General features: G+C 40.2%; 1 protein-coding gene across 3 annotated transcripts in view; it reads left to right on the top strand.

Moving 5' to 3' along the window:
* The window catches only part of NFX1 (nuclear transcription factor, X-box binding 1), a 71002-nt gene that overhangs the window by 36439 nt on the left and 11686 nt on the right, over positions 1-22877 (top strand). For all 3 annotated transcript variants that reach the window (XM_048940708.1, XM_048940706.1, XM_048940709.1), the window contains 12 exons: positions 387-484; positions 1525-1555; positions 3106-3188; positions 5394-5502; positions 9006-9125; positions 10152-10231; positions 10639-10869; positions 11313-11386; positions 13825-13926; positions 15007-15048; positions 16292-16390; positions 19150-19216. In XM_048940708.1, coding sequence (XP_048796665.1) covers positions 387-484; positions 1525-1555; positions 3106-3188; positions 5394-5502; positions 9006-9125; positions 10152-10231; positions 10639-10869; positions 11313-11386; positions 13825-13926; positions 15007-15048; positions 16292-16390; positions 19150-19216 — 1136 coding nt within the window. The remainder of the gene's footprint in view (positions 1-386; positions 485-1524; positions 1556-3105; positions 3189-5393; positions 5503-9005; positions 9126-10151; positions 10232-10638; positions 10870-11312; positions 11387-13824; positions 13927-15006; positions 15049-16291; positions 16391-19149; positions 19217-22877) is intronic.

Genomic DNA, 22877 nt, shown 5'->3' with positions numbered 1-22877 from the left:
AAGTGTAATTTACTGCAGTTAACTCAGGGAGTGAAAGATGAAGGTATGCATAAGTCTTTTTCATTTAGGATGAAAAAGAAGAAAGAATTATGTACTTAAAATTTGTGAAAATTAAAAATATATATATATAAGGTATTTGTGCATTATCAGTGTTAATTGTAGACTTAACTGTTTAGTCTACATATTCAGGATCATAAAGTTCCAAATAATAGAAAAAAAGCAACTGTGAAATCGTTGAACTCTTTTGTCTGTTTGAGCACATATGTCAGAATGGAAACCCAGCTGCCAGTAGGCTTGGTATCTGCAAACTGTGGTGCTCCTGATAAATACCTTGTTATTGATCATGCATTTTATTTATTTTAATCTTTTTACTTTAATTTTGATAGAGTTGCTTCATACATGTGAAAGCCTGTGCCATGAAGGAGACTGTAAACCATGTTCTCAAACATCAAATATTTATTGTAGGTGTGGCTTCAAAAAAAAGGTGAGTGCATAGAGCTTGACCAGGAAAACAGGTAGTTGGTGGGTTTTGGTTTTGTTTTTGTTTTCTTTAAGCTGTGGAGAAAAGGAAGGTAAAAAGGTGTTGTTGCCTCCATAGTTACAGGGGTGTCTGCTATGTTAGAACTGATAGACATCAGCTAGATATGCCGTGAAGGGCCAGTGTAGGCTAGTTACCATGAATACAGTTTCTGAAGGATTACTGCAGTACTTACAGAATTTTTGTTGTGTAAGCTGGCTGCAAAGCCTGTATTGTCCTGCAGTAATGATGTGGTGCAGAGAATGATAGTTTGACCAAGAGTAATGTGAACAAGAGAAAGGTAGAGGAAAAGCTAAATAATGTATAGTGATAGCCTACAGATTTGTAGGAAATTTTGGAGATGATATTGGTTTTTAGTCTTTCTTTGTACTTTCATGTAATGAAACAGCAGAACCTCACCAGTTGTCCTACAGTAATTGGTGGCCTAGTTTAAAAGTATACTGTGCATAACCATAGCTTTGAAATCTTTGGTTACTGTCTCAGGAGCTTTTTATTTTCATGTTGAAGTATTTTATCTGAGTAAAAATTTTCAGTCATGAGATTTGACTTTTTGTTTAAAAAATGTCAGTCTTGCTTTTTTTTTTTTTTTTTTTTTTTTTTGAAACAAGTGTTCAAAGCACAAATTCCAACTTTATTAGTACTCTTGAGGAGGGCGTAGTTTTTCTCAATGCAAGTTTCTTGTTTCCTAGGACAAATGTGTTACTTCACAGTGTTATCCACTGAGTTAAGTGAGGAATCTTAAACTACAAACCTCTTGCTACTGAATTTCTAGGGAAAAAAGTCAAGTGTTAAAATGTCAAGATTAAAAAAATGTAGATTAAAACATGAACTAATGCATAAATTTGATGAGGATTTTTCCAGCTTTTTCCTTTCTTGTGTCCTAGAGTGTTATGCACCTGAAAACTTGTTGCCATATGTGACTAGGTACTTTCTAGATGAATAAGTTGCAGTTGTTGCAATATAATTGCTCCCTGTTTGTTTCCTAGGAAGTCCCGTGTGCTCTACTCAGGAATAAAGGTAGTATTATTTTATAATTTGTTCAGTATATAATATGAAATAGTTTTGAAGTCTTAATGAGACAGCTCATTAGATTTGGTTTTTACTCAAGAAGTTGCCAAATATGCGATTCAATAGTCATCTTCAATTTCTGATGCTGATTTTGTATCTCTACTGTATGTTTCTGTCTTGGGTGGGTTTTTTTTTTCTACTACAAAATTTCAGAGGGTGGCAGAACTTCTGAGCTCACTGAAGTTTTTCCTCATATTCTTTTGAGTTCTGGTTGTTCAGGATTTTCCTTGGCAATTTGTTCTTTATTGTGATATGTTTTTTGTTGTTTTTTATTTTCAGTTTTTAGAGAGACTTAATGTATTTTATGTTAAATAAAGCAGATGATGTTTTTCAAGACTTAGAAGTCCTGAAAGCTGTTCCGAAAACTCTGTTCTGAAAGGCCTTCAATCAAAGCAGGAGTGAATCTTTGAATTTTGTCTGCATATCAAATTAAAGGATTTGATTATAAGATTATTTTGTCAGCATCACTTGACTAGAATTCTTCCTCAGGAGTTGTCTTGTAAGCTGGATTATGGCAACATTTCATGGAGCTGCTAAATGTAAATACATAAGGATGTCACAGTTCTACTCTATGTGGGACTGTAGTGCTGTCACCCTGTAAACACAAAAATAGTCATAGAGCACCCTCTGGTATCTGCTGATCTTGTGGATGAGCAAGAGAGATCACTTTAGGGAAGGGAAATGAACGAATGAATGGATGTTTCTAGCCATTCCCACCACTCCATTGATGTAACAAAGATAGGAGACCTGAAACAGCAGTGAACTGCACCATAGGAGTAATCCACTGTAGCTTGCTAAACTACTGTTGGAGGAGTTCTCTAAGTGTAGTCTTTGCTGCCTTTGCCTGTCTTTTGTGCTGGTTGTTTACCCTCTAGAAAGGGGTGGATACTTGCTTGGAGAGTTCAGATATTTACCGCGTACACAAAGAATTGCTCATCCTGCTTTTTAGTGATTGATACTGGGAGCAGTTCGTATGCTATTTAATTGTTAAAACTGAAGAATCTCAATCTACAGACATTTTAGTTGATGGATCCCTGTCATACTGAGGTACTCAGTACGAGGTCAGTAATGTAGTAATCTGCATATTTCCTAAGTTGAACTTCTAGCTATGAAGTTGTAAAAACATTTAAGAACTCAGAAATAGTTGTTCACATTGCTTGAGGATAGTAGTAAGTTTATTTGTAGTCTAATCAGTGTATCAGGAAGTCCTATTTTGTCTGTTCTGTTTGCAGAGTTTATGGTACAAAGAACAATGTGAAATAAACTGCTCTCCAAAAATCTTTTTGAACAAGGGCTTGTTTAAAGCAAGGCAAGTGTTTACCTGGGGAATTAATGTGAAAGTGCAACTAATTTATGTTTTTGTGCACTAACTTCCCACACTGCTCTTCTCTAGACCAGACCTTAGAACGTCCTTAGCCTAATATTGTGACTTAAGCTTTTATTCTCAGTGCGAGCAAACAGCAAATCATGACTTATGTCACGATTATGTTTTTTAATAGCTGCTATTACCTTTATGTGCGACAAGCGATGCAACAAGAAGAGGTCATGTGGACGACACAAGTGTAATGAAGTTTGCTGTGTGGTAAGCCCAGTGTGGTTTTATAGAAACTGCTTGTAATGAAGCATTTGTGTTTTGTTGTGAAGTTAAGACTTTTTGCTTTTATGCCCTTGCATTTTTGTGTATTTTGAATCTCTGTTTCCAGTACAAGTCATGCTCCAAAAGTTTGTGCGTGCGTTTATTCTGCAAAATTCATTTCATGGGCATTGTAAAAACATGCTTTAGCTTAAATACAGTTAAAGGTGATAGATAAAGGCCTCAAGTTGTGTGAGAGGAGGTTCTTGTTCAATGTTAGGGAACTTTTTTTTCCTCTGGAAGAATGATCAAGTGATGCAACAGGCTGCCCGGGGAAGTAGTGGAGTCACCATCCCTGTAGATGTTCAAGAAACACGTAGATGTGGCAATTGAGAACATGGGCATAGTGGTGATAGATTGATGGTTGGTCTTTTCAAGCTTAATAATTCTATAATTTTTAAAAACGAAGTAAAGATACTTTTTGTTGGTTCACTGATTCCAAGGAAAATGAGAGAGGGTGTGATATTACTTAGCTCCATCATAGATTATAGTTTTAAGTCCGCAATTGGAATCTTAACAGGATAAACTTTAAAAGTGGTGTATACCTGCTGTGATGAAAAGTAGTATGTGTCAGGCCTGAGCTGTTTTTTTCAGTATATAGTTTTGACAGTTATAGAATCACAGAATGGTTGAGTTTGGAAGGGACCTCTGGAGTCATCTGGCCTCTTCTCAGGCCATGCCACACAGAGCCACTTGCCCAAGATCATGTCCAGACAGCAGCTGAAAAGTTCCAGGAATGAAGACGCCAGAGCAACTGTTGGTGACTTGAGCCAGTGGTCAGTCACCTGCAGTCAATGAATATTTAGTAATGTTCATGGGGAATGTCCCATGTCTCAGTTTGTGCCCATTGCCTCTCGCCTTGGCACAGGGCACTACTAACAGCATAGCCTTTAGGGACCTTTAGGGACCTGCATAAATTGATAAGGTCCCTCCCAAGCATCCTCTTCTCTAGTCTAAGGAGTCCCAGCTTTCTTCTCCTTTATTCACAGGAGAGAGATTCTAGTTTGTTCATCATCTTCTCAATCCCTTGCTGAAATTCCTTGTGTATGCCAATGTAACTCTTAATACAGGGCCCAGAACTGGAAACAACATTGCAAGTGCAGCCTAAACAATATTGAATAGAATGAAAAATAAACAGATTTAGCATCTTCAAGTTCCAGCACAAATTTTCCTTCTGATTCCCTAAATGTGTTGTGTATGGCAAAAGAAGGTGATGACAGTGCCTTCAAATCACATACAGGTGATAAAGAAGGAAATAGGCTTACCCCTTCCAGCGACCAGTGGTGGCTGAAGAGGAGTGTTATCTTTACCCAGAGATAGCCATTCCCTCAGCTGCTAACCTTTAAATGAGAGTGAGGAGGAGTGGATCCAGGCTCCCCCCCTTCTGGTCACTCAGGTGTGTTCCTTTTACCTGAGCTCCCTGGGTAGCCACCTGGTGCTTAACCATCGGTTCAGGCTGTGACCTGGCAATTTCACTGCATTCCACCCTTTCACACTACGAACCAATGATTGATTGATTGGCTGGGGGTAAGCTACTGCTGTTTTGGTGACCCAAAGTGCAATGCTCATTCAGTCCCTGTCATTGTATAGGATGTTAAAGCACTGAAGGCGGTTTCTGACAGTCTTTTTGTTGTTCTGTTGGACCAGTACTTGATTTCTTTGAAAAAGATACACCTCTAGAAAAACTAGTAGCCACTCAGACTTGCTGGTTTAGGTAAGTGTTGGGGAAGTTTTTTGCTTAGAGGCTGTTGAGATGCTGGAACAAATTGCCCAGAGAGGTTGTGGATGCCCAGTCCTCAGAGATGTTCGAGGACTGGCTGGACGGGGCCATGGGACCTATTCTGGTGCTTGATCTAGCAGTTAGCAGCCCTGCCCATGGCAAGGGGTTAGGGCTAGATGATCTTTGAGGTCCCTTCCAACCTAAGCCATTCTATGATACCAGATTCAGGACCCTTGTAGGCAGGAATCCACTGTAATTAATGGGTCCACCTTGACAGATTCTTGTCTTTGTCACCTGAAGGAGAGAGTTGACCATTAAAATAACTTCTTATTTCTTCCTAGTGGTTTTGCAATTGCCGGGTTATGACTTCACAGAAGAAACAAACCTATTGATTTTATGGTTTAATTTTGCTTTTCTTTTGTGCCATCCCACAGGACACAGAACATAAATGTTCTTTGGTTTGTGGTCGCAAACTCAACTGTGGACTTCATAGATGTGAAGAGCCTTGTCACCGGGGCAGTTGTCAAACCTGCTGGCAAACAAGTGTGTACAGTGCTTTTTTTCTTACATGTTATAGAAATGTATTCACTTTAATTGATCAGAGTTGGACGTAGAATTTGATCAGAGCCTGAAGATCTGTAGTTTGCTCTCATTGTTTTGTTTTGGTTTTTTATAGTGAAAAAGAAAGTTATTCTATTTTAGATGAGTTAGTAACTTTATTAAATTTTACTTGAATTAAAGTGAAATATGTTCAGTTACATTGATCCAGCAATCACTTAAACTTTGAGGACAATCATTCAAAAGTAAAAATTAAAAAAAAAGTTTAGAATGTCAAAGTTGATGGAACTCTTCTGTTGACAAGTTAGTAAATTTTATAGGTACTGGAATATATAGCAAAATCTGTTTAGGTGTTTAAAAATTAGACTTTCCCATGTTGGTGTGCTAGTGATTTTTCTCTAGACGGACTGTCTGTGCAAGTAGATGCCAGTTGTGTGTCATAGGCTTTTTGGTCATGCCCTAGATGGTGGATGTACTAAAAAAGATTGCTTCAAATAGATTGATAACCATGAGGTACTATTTTGTTATGAACTACTAAGCTACAGATTTGAGCTGATGCAGCAGCTTTATCTGAGTGTGTACTCTGTTAAAATCTGTGTCAGATTAAGATACTAGTTTTCCACAACTGCTTCTCTCCACTTGATGTAGGAAACTATATGACCTTTATAGTAGTGAATACTAAGCTTTCTGATCTTGGCCTGAAATGGAAAGAAGAATGCTTTTGTATTTCAGAGTGCATGCTGGTAGGACCTTTCTTTGGAAAACAAATCTTACCGTGTCCAAACATTCTCTTTTAAAAAAGCAACATATTAACCTGAAAATCGGCCAGGTCCTTTCAGTAACTTCAGTCTAGTGAAGGCAGAACAAAGGTAGTCAAAAGAGACTTGGTGACCCTTGGAAAGATGTTGAATGGATCAGAAGCGCAGGTAGTGTTCTCCTTTCTCCTCCCAATTCAAGGTGGGAATTCAGGAAGGGGAAGAAAAGATAATGTGAATGATTGTCTGTGGAGCTGATACCACGCTCTGAGTTTGGGGTTCTGTGGGATCAGATCTCACCTTTGTGAGATCTAGCGTGTTGACATTGTGTGACATGAGAGACCAGGTGTGGCAAGAGTGTTCTGGGCAGCAGGCTGGCTGAACTTATTAGCAAGCTTTGAACTAGATTCAGGGAGGGAAGGGGATGTATTTCTGAATGATGAAGAGCCAGGGGACACTGTCACTCCAGGAAGCAGCAGGGAAAAGACCTCAGAATTATTCCAAAAGAACAACCAGATGCATCAGTACAGGTTAGGGGGTGACCTGCTGGAGAGGAGTTCTCCAGAGATAGACTGGGGACCTGGTAGACAGCAGATTGGCCATGAGCCAGCGGTGTGCCCTTGTAGCAAAGAAGGCCAGTGGTATCCTAGGGCCCATTAAAAAAAAGCGTATAGGCAGCAGGTTGAGGGAGGTTCTCTACTTCGTCATGGTGAAGCCACATTTACACTACTGTGTCCATATCTGGGCTCCCCAGTTCAAAAAAAGACAGGGATCTCCTAGAAGGAGTCTAGTGGAGGACCACAAAGATGATTAAAGGCTTGGAGCATCTCCTGTGGGGAAAGGCTGAGTAACCTGAGTATGTTCAGCCAGAGAAAAAGAGTACTGAGAGGGGATCTGATAAATGTTTGTAAATGTCTAAAGGAAGGTGGGAGGCATATGGATGAGGCCAGACTCTTCATGTTGTGTAGTGATGGGACATGGAATAATGACCTAGAACTTGATCATAGGAAGTTTTGTACTATCGTGCAGAAGAACTCCTTTATGGTGAGGGTAACAGAGCACTGAAACAAGTTGCCCAGAGAGGTTGTGGAGTCTCCTTCTGTGAAGATCATAGAATTGCTTAGTTTGGAAAAGAGCTTCAAGCTTCAAGTCCAACCACAACCTAACCATACTACCCTATCAACCCTCTCCTGAATCATGTCCCTGAGCACCACATCCAAATGGTTTTTAAACACATCCAGGGATGGTGACTCAACCACCTCCCTTGGGAGCCTATTCCAGTGCTTAACAAGACTTTATCTAAAGAAGTGTTTCCTAACATCCAGCCTAAACTTATCCTGGTGCAACTTAAGGCCGTTTCCCCTCGTCCTGTTACATGTCACCAGTGAGAAGGGACCAACCCCACTCTTGCTGTAAGCACCTTTCAGATATTGGAAGAGAGCAATTAGGTCTCCTCTCAGCCTCCTTTTCCTCAGACTAAACAGCCCCAGTTCCTTCAGTCTGTCCTCACAGGCCATATTCTCCAAGCCCTTCACCAGCCCTGTTGCCCTTCTTTGGACCTGTTCCCGCACCTCCATGTCCTTTCTGTAATGAGATGCCCAAAACTGAATGCAGCACTCAAGGTGAGGCCTCACCAGTGCTGAGTCCAGGGGCAGGATGACTTCCCTGGTGCTGCTCACCACACCATTCCTGATCCAAGCCAGGATGCCATTGGCCTTCTTGGCCACCTGGGCACACTGCTGGCTCATGTTCAGCCCACTGTCCATCAGTACACCAAGGTCCCTTTCCATCAGGCAGCTTTCCAGCCACTCCTCCCCAGGCCTGTAGGGTTACCTGGGGTTGTTGTGTCCAAAATGCAGGACCTGACACTTGGCCCTATTGACACTCATCCAGTTTGCCTTGGCCCATTGATCCAGTCTATCCAGGTCCCTCTGTAGTGCCTTTCTCCCCTCAGGCAGATCAACACTCCCTCCCAACTTGGTGTCATCTGCAAACTTACTGAGGGTGCACTCAATCCCCTCATCAAGATCATTAATGAAGATGTTAAATAGAAGCAGCCCCATACCGAGCTCTGGGTGCATCAGTTCATAAACTGATTAAGAGGATCCATGTAGCGCTAAATGGCGTGAAGTATATAGAAGAGATTCTACATCAAATTCTACAGAGTGATGCTCTTTTGATAATTTTGTCTGAAATCTTCCCAGCACCATGTGCTGGTCTGGGCAAAAGGATGAAATCTGCTCACACGCAAGAGAGTGCTAAAAGAATGAAAATTCAAAATTAGCAGGAGCTGGAAAGAAATGCGGACTAGATTCTTCCAATCCAGAATAGAGTCAGATATGTAAAGAAGGAAAACAAGCTGTAGAAAGGATTTTGAATGAGAGGCAAAATTTGGATGCTGTGCTTTTGGTAAGGGAATTCAAGATATCTCCCTGTTTTTGAGTCAATGATAGAACAAGAACAGCTTTCTACTTTACAAGAGCATTACTTCTGCTGCAGTTTAAGATGTTGTCAAAACCCACTCTCCAAAAGCAAGCATAGCTGTTATGAAATGGCTGTAGTCCATTTCGTATCTTGTGGGAGGCACAGGAGGCGGTGATTTCACTATTGTGGTTCTTAGTATAAAAAAAAAAAAAAAAAAGATGCCACAATATAACATTTGCATTTTCTTTTAAAATTTCTCTTAGGGAAGTACCGATACAGAGTTACATCTCTTGTGACTTGCTTTTTCAGGTTTTGATGAGTTGACTTGTTACTGTGGGGAATCAGTGATTTACCCCCCTGTTCCTTGTGGCACTCAGCCACCAGAGTGCAAAAAAACATGCACCAGGCCACATGACTGCGATCATCCAGGTAAGTCAAGCTATTCATTTAAAAAAATATATATCAAAACAGAGTACATACATGAGTCTGCTTGAGAAAAATATTTATGCTTTTGTTAGCTATTTTTGCAGTGGCTTAATATTTTCAAAAGCTTATACTTCAAAACTAACTAAAAATTTGCCATGAGTAACTGTAGTGGTACTTATAACTCGTAAAACAACACATTATTCTTTCTGATCCAGATAGCAACATTCAGGCATCATTAATAGTCACAACACGTTAAACCATGAGTGTCCAACCTTTTGGTTTGCCTGGGCTGCGCTGAGGAATTGTCTTGTGCTGCATATCCATGAGTTTCTCCAAAAATAGTGCCTCTTATTTATTTCCATGGAAACTACAGCTGATACAAAGAAAACAGTCACACTGTTTTTCAGCACAGTCACTGCCGTTAGCTGTGTGTTTTTTACCAGCAATGAACAAGAGCCTGCACACAAGCTCATAAAAATCAGTGCGCTGGTAGTTTGGTTGTTGAGCAATGAGTTGTGCCTGGAGCCACGCGTGGTGAAGAGCTCCCACCTCTATAGCAGGGAGTGGGCTGCATGCAGCCTGCAGGCCATGCGTTGGTCATGCTTGCATTAGATGTTTCGTTTAATTAGAGAGAACATGCTCTATTGGAAGAGTAGAATAATCTAGTGAACAGTAGTGAATAGTTGGCTTCTGAGTTCCTTGAAATTACACTGACTGAAAGCCTGTGCTGTAACAGGTTGGACAGATATGCTTTGTTATATTCTGTCTAATAGTGTAATCCTGCTCAGAAGTTACAAATGTTTTCTGTTCTCTGTTTAGTTTTGAAAATGCAGAAGACTATTCACCTAAAAATCTGCCATTGTAATTTTCAAAGACTATTTTAAAGAACAAATGATCCCTGCATGAAGCATCTTTCCTCCCGTTAGTTGTGTACTAATGACCAACTCATATGTAATAATCCATAGTGTCTCTTTTAAGGCGTTTGGCTGAAGTATGGTAATAAAACTGTTTTTTAATCTATGGCTGCAGTGTACCACTCGTGTCATAGTGAGGAGAAGTGTCCACCCTGTACCTATCTCACTCAGAAATGGTGTATGGGCAAACATGAAGTAAGTCTTAGTGTTTCTGTATTCTTAATAATGTGTCCCTTGAAAATAGTTCTTGATGTTCTGGGTGTACTTTTATGTTTATGTAACTTAAGGGATAACCAGGTGATGTTTCAGCTTCTAAGACTGTCGAGTTGTATTTTCACGGCTTCTTTGGAATGGAATATATTATTGGAGTTGGTATTTAATATGATTAAATAGGAAAGGTCTTATCTTTTATGCCATGTGTATTCCTACTAACTGATGTTAATGGACTGTGACATAAAGAACGCTGTCTTTGTCCAAAGTACTTTAGTATTACATTTCTTGTGTGGGTAATGCCAAAGAAAGGTGTTAACAACAGAAGTGCTTTGAGATTTGCAGTTAGAATTACTGATTTTCTTTTGTGTTGTCTTTCTCCCCTCTTTCAGCTGCGAAGCAATATTCCCTGTCACCTCACTGACATTTCCTGCGGACTTCGCTGCAATCAAATGTTAAAATGTGGAATGCACAAATGTAAAAGAATCTGTCATAAAGGGGAATGTCTTATAGATGAAGAGTGTAAACAGCCATGTATTATTCCAAGACTGTATTGTAATCATCCCTGTATGGCTCCGTGTCATCCTTCTTCGCCCTGCCCAACAACATCCTGCTGTGCAAAGGTTAGATGCTCAGTGAAAATTAATTGCAAATTCACTGACAAGTAGTATGATTACCTACCAGCCAAAAACATTACTGACAAAAAGTTATTGTTTTTTATTTATTTTTATTATTATATTTTTTTATTTTTATATTTATTATTATTTATTTATTATTTATTATTATTTATATATTTAATATTATTTTTATTATTATATGTATTTATTTATTTATTATTATTGTTATTTATTTATTGTTACCAGAAATGTCATGCTATCTTATAACTTCAAATATCAAGTAATGTCATGGAGCTTGTTTCTTTTGCTTTTTAGAATTATTTATCATTAAAGTAGTCACTATTCCAGTAGGAGTACAGTTCACCTCTCTCACTTCCCTCCCTGAACAAAAAAAAAAAAAAAGGAAAAAAAAAAGTTTAAACCAGCTGCTGTCTTGTGTAATGCAACAGGTTGAACTTCAGTGTGAATGTGGAAGAAGAAAGGAGAGTATGATTTGCTCAGAAGCATCCAATACATATCAGAGGTTTGTACTATGATAATTATTTTACTTCTTTTACTAGATCTTTGCAGTTTGATTGGATTTCAGTATTGGCAATATATTCCATTCATGAAGTTTTTCACACTCAACACCTACAGATTCTTTTTCCCTGTTCCTCTGAGCCTCCATATCAGCTCTGCTGTTCTGCGACACATTTCTCTTTTTGCTGTCAGTCTGTAACTGTCTTGGCATGTCACAGCTTGGATTTTCCATCTGTGGAATTCTAATTCAGACATCTGAACGTAGGTGACAGTATCTAACAGTCCACATGTGAGTTGCTGTTAAAATTCCCATTGATGTCTGATGGAACCTGGTCAGTGCAGATGATGGAATTTAAAGAGTGATAAAGCTGACATAGGCAGGCTAAATTTAGGTAGTTGAATAACTTTTTAGATTTCATGGACTGTAATGAGAGCTTTGGTTCTTAATGTCTAAATCTTGATTTTCAATATGCAAGCTGGGTTCTACCTAACTTTTTCTTTTTTTTTTTTTTTTTTTTCAATAAATTGGTCTCTAAATCCTGTTTCTAAACTACACTTACTTTTATCTTATGTCAGAGGGCAAAGAAGGGACAAGGAAAACAAGAATCAAGTCAAACTTCGAAAGTTATGGAATAGAAATAGCAAAATAGAGACAATAAAAACTCCTTTTTACTCTTCAATTGAGAAGGAATAGAAAAAATAATTTGGAGGGTTGAAGTGCAACAAAAACTATGCGCTACGTACCAGTATATAGGAGAGAGTAGATGTAGATGCTTCTTGTCTTTCAAAGAAAACTTCCTAATGATTTTTTCAGCTGTTATTTGAGGAACTATCCCAGCTGAGGATGCATTGCTTTTCTTACTGATCAATGCCCAGACTTAAATTCTTCAGAAGGTGGCTTAGCACCTACCTAATAGGTTCCTTAGTACTGTGAAAATGCATTAATCAGAAGCATTAAGAAACAATAGTAAGTAGACTTACAGGAATTTTGTGCTTTTTTTTTTTTCCACTACTAATATAAGCCAAAAGATTGGCTCAACATTGAATTATCATTTAGAATTGGCATGGGCTTGTCACTGATGATAAGCTGGATGGTAACTGCATTGCAAGTTTGTGTCTTTGAAGCCTGTTATATTTCCACTATTTCTGAGGCTCAGGCACTCCAAAAACACTCGTGTAGGGAAGATGGTATATGTGAAGTCAGTGAGAGTGTGTGTATAAGCCAAGTCAATGGAAGGAAACAAAGTGTTCAGTTTAAAGCGTTTGTATCTCTTGGTTCACACATGTTCAATTGACTGATATTACCAACAAATTAACCGTGTGATGTTAGCAAAAACAGCGTTTAATGCTTGCTAATTTTGTGTCTCTAACTGTTCAGATCGCCAAAACATTAAAAAACTCCAGTTTTATGGGAGTCAGGTTTGCATTTTTCCACCATCCTCATTTTTGAGACTAAACAGAAAACCAAACTGCTCCCGTGGTACTGCTATGGAGAGTTCACCAAGCTAATAGAGCGTCCAGGTTTCTCAAAAATGTTACTGAGAGTGTTTTACCAAGTTCAAAGCTATTTAATATCACACAAAGGGTGCCCAAGGGAACGGGAAAGGGGCTCTGGAGCTCTGTCTGTATATGTGATACAGATGTTGTTGTCCTGTCATCTGATGGCCTGTTTCTCTGTCACAGCCTGATAAATTTGAAGCTGGTAGTGTATCTCAATGCTGCTTTTTTTTAGTGTAATATGATTATCCTTCTTGATGTGTGAATAGTTGTTTTCTGAATGTCATGTGAAGTTTGGAGACAAACGTATCCTTTTATCTGAGAATTATCAGGAAAGACAGTTCAGAGACCAGAATTTTAGATCTGGGATTTTGAGACGTACGGGATATTTCACTTTAAAATGTGCTGTGTATTTTATTTGTAGAAATTTTAGCTAGAAATTTTAGACTAGAAAAGCTTGCTATTAATGGGAATGATGAAGAAGTTTTATGAAGAAAATTTGAAGTTTCACTAGGCATTTCATTCTTTCCTTTTGGATTGTATCAGCCATATTTTCTAGGTAGACTTCGAAGTAATTATAAATCTACAGGTTTTAGTTGCATACAGATAAAGAAGAATCACAGGAAAGTTAAAAAGTATTGTTAAACCAGTATGTTCAGATACAGTTTTAGTATTAAGAAAGTAAGAAGGAGTATTCACATTGGCTAGTTCAGACTTAGAATTGTTGTTCTGAATAATTTCATAAAGAAGCAAGGTTGATATTTGCATGAGAGAGAGGTACCTTTTAATCTATCTAAGTAGATAAACTAGGCGATTTAGAACTAGATCTCGGTTCTGTAATCTTACAAGGAAGTATGCTTGCTTTTCTTCTATCTGGATATCTAAGTGTGGAGCTTTATATACTATTTCCAAGATCTAATGAAAACTAATACTGTTCTTTTGCAGAATAGCTGCTATATCTATAGCCACTAAGTTAACGGATCTGCAGCTTGGAGATTCAGTGGAAATCAGTAGACTTATTACAAAAAAGGAAATGAAGCAGGCCAGGTAAGGACAGGCATGTAGAAATATGAAATCCTTGTGAGTACATGGAGAATAAGTGACTTGGAAAATGCATAGTATTGTCAGTAGAATTCTGGTTAAAAGACTTTTAATAACCTAGTTCTACTTTAATACTGCTATATACTGCTATTAGAATGTTTTACTATTTTTTTTTAATTTTTTTTTTTTTTTTAGAATGAGCTCTCTATCATTCCTTAGCTTCTTGTTATAATTGCATACTGAACATCGTATTAGTTTCAGAGTTTCTCTCAGCAGACTCAGAATCACAGAACGATTGAGGTTGGAAGGGACTTCTGAAAGTCAGCTAGTCCCAACTCCTTGCTCTAGAGTCTAGAGCCAGAGCACTAAGGACAGACACTGCTCAGCTGCTCTGGACAACCTGTGCCAGTGCTCAGTCACCTGCACCTATATATATTTATATATATATATGTAATTAGTATATATGTATATTATGTATGTGTGTGTGTGTGGTGTGTGTATATATACATACACATAATTAGTATTTCCTGATGTTCAGGAGGAATTTCTTGTGTCTCACTGTGTGCCCATTGTCTCCTGCCTTGGCTCTGGACACTACTGAAAAGAGCCTGGGTCTGTTCTCTTTGTACCATCCCTTGAGGGATTTAGATAAATTGTTAAGATCTTTGTCAAGCTTCTTCTCTAGTCTGAACAGCCCCAGTTCTCTCAGCCGTTCTTACTACAGGACAAGTACTGCAGTCCATTCAGTCAGCCCTTTGTTGGACTCCCTTTGGTATGCTGAAATATCTGTAGTACAGAGGAACCCAAAACTGGATGCAGTACTCCAGGATCAGCCTCACAAGTGCTGAGTTAAGGGAGGGATGACATCCATTGATGTGTTGGCGATATTTTGTTTAATGCAGCTCAGAATACCATAAGCTTTTCTTGTTGCAAAGGCACATTACTAACTTCAACTTTTTGTCCGTGAGGCCCAAATTCTTTGGAGTTCATCTGAATTTCCTCAGATTGCTGTTAGCATTCCTTTCTGAATGACTAAAAGGACTTATTTTATTCTTAGTGAATCTAATTGTTGTTTTCTTAATTCAGGTTGCAATGCGATGAAGAATGTTTAGCTCTTCAGAGGAACAGGTGGGCAACAACTTTACTTGTCTTTTTCCAAACAGCTCCAGATCTCATAAGTCAATGCAATGTGGAAAAAAATTATTTTCTGTATGACCTACAGAACTGATAAATGTGGAGGTGATTCTTGTGTTACAGAATCATGGAATCACCAAGGTTGAAAAAGGCCTCCCAGATCATCTGGTCCAACTGTCCGCCTATCACTAATATGGTGCACTAAACAGTGTTCCTAAGTACTACATCTACCCTCTCCTTAAACATCTCCAGGGACAGTTACTCAACCACCTCCCTGGGAAACCTGTTCCAATGCTTGGCCATTCTTTTAGAGAAGACATTTTTCCTAATGTCCAACCTGAACCTCCCCTGGAGGTTCTTCCCTTCAGGTATAGTTGTAGAGAGGAATAAGGTCTCCTCTGAGCCTCCTCTTTTCCAGACTAAACAATCCCAGTTCCCTCAGCTGCTCCTCATAAGGCCTGTGCTCCAGACCCCTCACCAGCTTCACCTGCCCTCCTCTGGATTCATTCCAGGGCTTTGATGTCTTTCTTTTAGCGAGGGGCCCAAAACTGAACACAGTATTCAGTGCTCAAGGTGTGGCTTCACCAGATGTGAATTGGAGGGGACAATCACCTCCATGCTCCTGCTGGCTATGCGGTTTCTGATACAGGCCAGGATGTCATTATTCATCTTGGCCACCTGAGCACACTGCTGGCTCATGTCAACCAACACCCCCAGGTCTGTTTCTTTCACACAGACTTCCAGCCACTCTGCTTTAAGCATGTAATGTTGTATGGGGTTGTTGTGGCCGAAGTACAGGACTTCATCCCATTGGCCATTCAATAATGTCTATCCAGTGCCTACCTACTGCCCACAGGCAGATCAACACTTCCTTCCAACTTGGTATCATCTGCAAACTTACTGAGGGTGCACTCAATGCCCTCATCCAGGTCATCAGTAAAGATACTAAACAAGACATGTCTTACCACTGACACTGGGGAGCACCACGTGTGATCAGTTGCCAGTTGGATTTTACGACACTCACCACCAATAGGAATCTGTATTGAGCTATCTGAGATTTAGTAGTACGGTATATTGAAGAGTCCTAAATATTAGTATCAAATGTATAAAATCCGATCTTTTACATGTTGTTTATTCGTATTGGTAACTCATCAGTGAAAAAATGTTCCAGGTTGATTTTTTTTTGTTGTTTATGTGTGATGTTTTTGCTTTTTTTCTCTCCTACTGTTGAATTTAGGCGCCTTGCCGATGCTCTTGAAATAGATGATAATTCTGACCCTTTTAACACTCGTTCTTCTGGACCAAAGTACAGTGATCTTTTAAAAGAAGATGCCAGGTATGTATTTTAATGGTGATGGGTGTTGTAAATAAACAGTTTAGAGAGCAAGATGGAAAATCGATCATGATTCTGTTCTCTGTCAGAAACCGAGATACAGATTTTCACTTTTTTACTACATTAAATATCTTGCACGTATTTCCCACATGTATGCTCTTTCTTTTTCCTTTGAGTACAATCGAATCTCACCTAGCCTTCATCTTGCTGCATTAAACTAACATCTCCTAATGAATTCGTTATTCTTGGCATTTCAGAATCTTTGCTAGCATCAGAGCCTGCCAGTGTTGCTTGTTAACTCCATGCTTCTTCCCACCCTTCAGTGCGAGTTCATGTTTTTCTGTAGCTTGCAGTACAGAATGTACTTCCTTGCATATTGACCTGGCACTCCCCTTTACTTATTAAGTTAAAACAGTTTTATGATGCTTGCTGCCAAATTTGGATAGACAAAACTATGCAGAATTGAGAAGAGACTTTTTATTTTTTCATCACAGCTTCACCTCATGACATAAAAGGAAAACTTGAAACTCTAAAGGAAATCTTGCTTTGTCAGCCTTAGTGGCAGAGGTCTGAAATTAGATTAGTCTGAAATTGATTACAATCCCCCTGCCAGAGCAGGAACACCTAGGCTAGGTTCACACAGGAACATGTCCAGGTGGGTTTTGAATGTCTCCAGAGAAGGAGACCCCACAAGCTCTCTGAGCAGCCTGGTCCAGTCTTTTGTTATCCTTACCATGAAAGTTTTCTCATATTTTTGTGGAACCTGCTGTGTGCACCCACTGCCCCTTGTCCCATCACTGGATGTCACTGAGAAGAGCCTGGCTCCATCCTCCTTACACTCACCTTTACATACTTATTAACGAGGACACCCCTCATTCTCCTCCAAACTAGAGACCCAGCTCCCTCAGCCTCTCATAAGGGAGCTGCTCCACGCCCTTAATCTTTGTGGCTCTGTGCTGGGCTCTCTCCAGCAGTTCCCTGTCCTTGAACTGACACAGTACTCCTGATATGCTCTCACCAGGGCACAGTAGAGGGGAGGAGGACCTCTCTGGACCTACTAACCACACCCCTTCTAATACACCCCGGTGCCGTTGGCCTTCTTGGCCACAAGGGCACAGTGCTGGCTCGTGGTCATCCTGCTGTCCACAGGACCCCCAGGTCCCTTTCCCCTGTGCTGCATCCAGCAGGTCAGTCCCCAACCTGTACTGGTACCTGGACTTGTTCTTGCCCAGATGCAAAACTCTACACTTGCCCTTGTAATGAAACACAACGTTTCTCCCTGCCCAGCTCACCAGCCTGTCTAGGTCTTGCTGGATGGCAGCACAGCCTTCTGGCATGTCATTCTTCCTCGTTTTGTGTCATCAGCAAATGACAGTAAGTAACAAGCCAAAAAGGTAGTGAGGTCCAGCTTCTGCTTTTTAGGGAAGTAGTAAAACTATGGGTTTTAGATGATGCCCATTAAATTAGTTTCTGTACAGCTCATCTCACCAACTCATTTAAACTGCAGGGAATTAACATTCTCAGTCAGCTGGTTCATGGCTGTCATTTAATTCATTTGCTTTCTGACTCTGGATTTAAGTATGTTCTGAATAGATCTTTTTTTAGCTACTGATTTTTGTGTTAGCACTTCGTCCAGTGCTGCATCTCGTGCTGCCTCTGCTGACTTTGTTTCATAGATAGGTGTCTGGAGTGACCTTTATTTCTAACTCTGAGGGTTAAATCCGACAGTCTGTTTTTTGGAATTCTCTGAGTCGTATAATACTTCTCTCAACTGAAGATTCAGGATTTCTGATAACTCCATTCAATGTGGTACTCAACTTGGAAAGTTTTCCAATGATAGGCTGAGTCCATTTTAGCATCTGAATCCATTGATTTAGTGATTTTGATAGACAAGCAACTCAGTGTTGTCATTTTGCATATTTGCTTGAGACCACTTGATCATATGAAGTGGATCGTGCCTTCATTTCAGCATCTAGCTTTGTAGGGCATCCATGTCTTGTCTGCTGAAATTCAGACATAATTCATGAAATAATGTTTTGCTCTGAAGTGGTGCCTTTGAAGAAGTAACTTTATTTACTGCTAACTTTGAGTTGGAAATCTTCAGGTACCCTTTTTCTGTGTGAAGATAATGTGCTAACAAATGTTAACCTTACTTTTGAAGTTAGTTTACCTGCTCATTTAAAAAGAGTGTAAAGCTCACTGACAGATTCAATCTACTGTGATTAATTAGGGCAAACTAATTACAAAAATCCTGAAGATGTCATATCAAGAATGTTGTGTTTCCTTGCAGTTAGTCTTATTCTTCTATTATTTTCGTTAATTCACCAGCCAGTGCACTTTTTTTCTATCTTGGAAAAGAATTTGACTCTTTAAAACCAGTACTTATTTTTATATCTAATCATGTAATACCCGTGGATTGCATTAATGACAAGTGGTTGAAAAACCACTGAAATGACAGATTTAAAACCTTCATTTTACTGATCTGAAAATTTAGAGTTGTATTGTCAGACACTTGTGCTGTATTGTAGAATTTTATGCTGTCTTCCAAGGCTTGGAAGGAAAATAATTCAAGATTTTCATAATAGTGCTGACGTTTTTAAAATGCCAATTGAGTTGTGTATAAACTGAAATGCAGTCTAAACTCTTGTATTTGCCTCAGTTAATTGAGATCTTTAACTTTGTTGTTGGTAAAAATAATGTTAAAAAAAATAAAGTCTTTGTATATTCAGTTGCCTCATTTACCTAGTATGTTGTTGTTGCAGGAAAGATTTAAAATTTGTCAGCGACGTTGAGAAGGAGATGAGAATGCTTGTGGAAGCTGTGAATAAGGTCAGTATTTGGGTGTTCGTTGAGTTATTAAAAGGAGCAGTTTTGTCCAGTTTGGGAGGAATCTGGATAATGTTAGTAGTAAGAATTAACACTAACTATTTTTTGACTCTATTAGAATGCATATTTTTTGGTATAAACAGAAAAAAGTTAGGATGCACAGTATTGGGATCACTTCTGTCACAGCAAAGTGGTAGTTTGTTTTTTGTTTTGTTTTTTGTTTAAATTAAAGTTCAAATAGTTCCAGACTTCAGCGCATCAGTCCTAAAGGAGAGAGTCCAGTGTGGAGTCTTGTAAAGGTTACTAGGGGTCTGGAACATCTCTTAGGAGGAGAGGCTGAGAGACTTGGGAGGTCTTAGCCTTGAGAAAACAGGCTGGGGGATCCAGTCAACACTTAGAAATATCTAAAGGGCAGATGTCCAGTAGATGGGTATTCAAAACTTGCCTTTCTTTGTAGCCTGCTCTAGGCTTTAGCAGGGGGGTTGGACTCAATGATCTCCAGAGGTCAGAGATTCAGATTTTGAGAATGAAAGCCCTAGGTTCTTCTGATCCCTGTTGCAGAAGTTGCTTGTAAATCTATGGATGCTTTCCAGCATTTGATGTATGTGGTAGTCCTCCTCTCTCTAGAAGGAAACTTGGGTTCAGCCACAGTTATCTGGCAGACTCCAGCATACCTAGAGAGGTCTATGGTACAGGCAAAATCACAGGCTTTTAGTAAAAGCAGAATTCTGCCTTCAGGCCTCCATGAACAAAGCAGCCAGAAACAGTGGTCTGCAGAACTGGAACATCAGTTCTTTAACTCCCACTGCTTTATGTGCTGTTATGATGTGGAATACCAACAACAAAAATCAAAAAACCGTGACAATAAACGATTCTGCAAAGCAGATTGAGTGTCTAATGAAAGTGTCTAATGCAGAAGAGAATGAAAAGTGTAAAACAAATCAGTCATGACAATACTTTCCCTATCTGACCTAAAGGATCCTAGAATCATTAAGGTTCAAAAAGATCTCTAAGACCATTTAGTCCAACTGTCCACCTACCACTAATACTGTGCACTGAACAGTGTTCCTAAGTACTACATCTGCCCTTTCCTTAAACACCTCCAGGGACAATGGCTCAACCACCTCCCTGGGCACCCTGCTCCAGTGCCTGATCACTCCTTCAGAGAAGACGTTTTTCCTAATATCCAGCCTGAACCTCCCCTGGTGCAACGTGAGGTCCCTCTAGTCCTATTGCACGTTACATGGGAGAAGAGGCTGACCACCACCTCACCACAGCCTCCCTTCAGGTAGTTGTGGAGAATAAGTTTTCAGCTGAGCCTCCTCCAGACTAAACAATCACAGTTCCCTCAGCTGCTCCTTGTGCTCCAGAGCCCTCATCTGTTTTATTGCCCTTCTCTGGACACGCTCCAGGGCTTTGCTGTGTCTTTCTTATAGTGAGGAGCCCAAAGCTGAGCACAGTACTCAGTGCTCAAGGTGTGGCCTCACCAGATGTGAATGGGGGGGACAATCACCTCCGTGGTCCTGCTAGCCATGCTGTTTCTGATACAAGCCAGGATGTCATTAGTTGCCTTGGCCACCTGGGCACACTGCTGGCTCATGTTTAGCTGAGTGTCAGCCAACACCCCAAAATCCTTTTCCTCTGTGCAGCTTTTCAGTCGCTGCTCCAAGCTGTTTCCCCCCAGCTTGGTGTCATCTGCAGATTACCTGAGGGTGCCCTCAGTCCCCTTATCCAGGTCATCAGTGAAGATACCGAACAACATGGGCCCAATAATGACTCTCTGGGGAGCACTTTTCATGACCAGTTGCCGGCTAGATTTAACTCCATTCAACTTCACCGCTCTCCTGGCCCAGGCAGCCAGTTCTTAACCCAGCAAAGAGTATACCTGTCCAAACCGTGGGCTGCCAGCTTCTCCAGGAGAATACTGCACGAGACAGCATCAAGGGCTTTGTTTAAGTCTAGGTATGCTATGACAGCAGCCTTTCCCTCCTCTGTCAGGTGGGTTACCTGGTCATAGAAGGAGATCTGGCTGGTCAAGCAGGACATGCCTTTCATGAGCCCATGCTGGCTAGGCCTGATTGCCTTACAGATGCCATGTGATCACAGGGTGACCTGTTCTATAACCTTCCCTGCCACTGAGTTCAGGCTGAAAGGCCTGTAACTCTCTGGATTCTCCTTACAACCCTTCTTATAGATGGGGATCACATTAGCAGGTCTCCTGTCATCTGGAACTTTTCTGTTGTCCAGGACCACTGAGAGATGGTGGAAAGTTGCTTGACCATCGCCTCTGCCAGCTGCCTCAGCACCTCTGGGTAGATCCCATCTGGCCTTGTGGACTTGTGACAGTCCAGGTGGAGCAGCAGGTCTCCTGACTGTTCCCACCCAAATCATGAGGGGTTTATTCTGCTCCCCACCCCAGACTTCCTGGTCAGGAGGCTGTGTACCCCAAGGATAACTGATCTGACTCTTAAGGGCAGATGTAAGGAAGGCATTGAGAACCTCAACCTTTTCCTTATCCTCAGTGGTCCTTTTCCCCATCATGTCCAGTGAAGGATACTTCTTCATTCTCCTCTTACTGTTAATACTTATTTGTGAAGACATTTTTTGTTGTCCGTTACTGCAGTAGCCTGGTTGAGCTCATGTTAGGCTTTAGCCTTGCTGATTTTCTCCCTTCATATACTGGGAACTTCCTTGTACTCTCCCCAGGTTGCCTGTCCTTTCTTCCCCAGGAGGTAAACTCTTTTTTTCTTTTTTTTTCCTGGAGTCTCAGCAAAAGTTCCCTGTTCCGCCATACTGGTCTTTCAGGCTCATCTTACAGCACACTGGGACAGCCTGCTCCTGTACCTTCAAGGTCCAAGGGACCTTCCCTACCAATGTCCTGAGCAGATCCAGGTCTGCTCCCTTGAAGTCCAGCATAGCAGTTTTGCTGACCCCTGTTCTGACTCCACCAAGGATTGAGAACTCTTACTGCTCTGCCCAAGACAGCTCCCACACATAAAAGGCAAACTGCTCACTGTTTAAGTTTCTGTTGTGATCAAGATGAACAGCCCTGCACTTCACACTGTTGCTATTTTGCGAGGTAAAAGTAATCCCCAAGAGACAAATCATGTTTCAAAGGTTTCTTTTCTGAACAACAAAGATGAGTGGCAGAATTCTTAAGCTTTGGAGTCTGTATCATGCACATGCAGGCTAAATATTCTTCGTTCATGAGGTCTTTAGAAGGCAAATCAAAGAGTTACCTGAGGAGTTCCGTCAGAATATTTAATGCTGTATGAGGGCTGCTCCGAAAGTAATGCCTCCTATTTTATTATGTTGGAAGATGCAGTGCAGTTCCAGCTCAAGTTATGGCAAATAATTTTATGCACTTTGATACACTGGATAAATACAGTCGTATGAATAGGGAAAAATATGCAGCTGTGTTTTCTATTCTGATAAAGGAATTTGAGAACAGGATTCAAGATTGCCATGGCTTTTTTTTTGCATATTTGCAGCTCCGTTTTTGATCAACATAATACACTACCTGCATATTTTCAAATGGAGTTTATATGGTTACAATCATATATTCAACTTAAAACTTCGGCCATACCTCTTTACTTTTATAAGATCTATCTTAACAGAGGAAAACGTTCCTCGCTTTGCAGTCACACCTTATTCACATTATCAC

This window comes from Lagopus muta, chromosome 3 (genome assembly GCF_023343835.1).
Source record: "Lagopus muta isolate bLagMut1 chromosome 3, bLagMut1 primary, whole genome shotgun sequence".
Lineage (NCBI taxonomy): Eukaryota > Metazoa > Chordata > Aves > Galliformes > Phasianidae > Lagopus > Lagopus muta.
The sequence above is the reverse complement of the archived record's forward strand: the minus strand, read 5'-3'. Positions and strand labels throughout refer to the sequence as shown.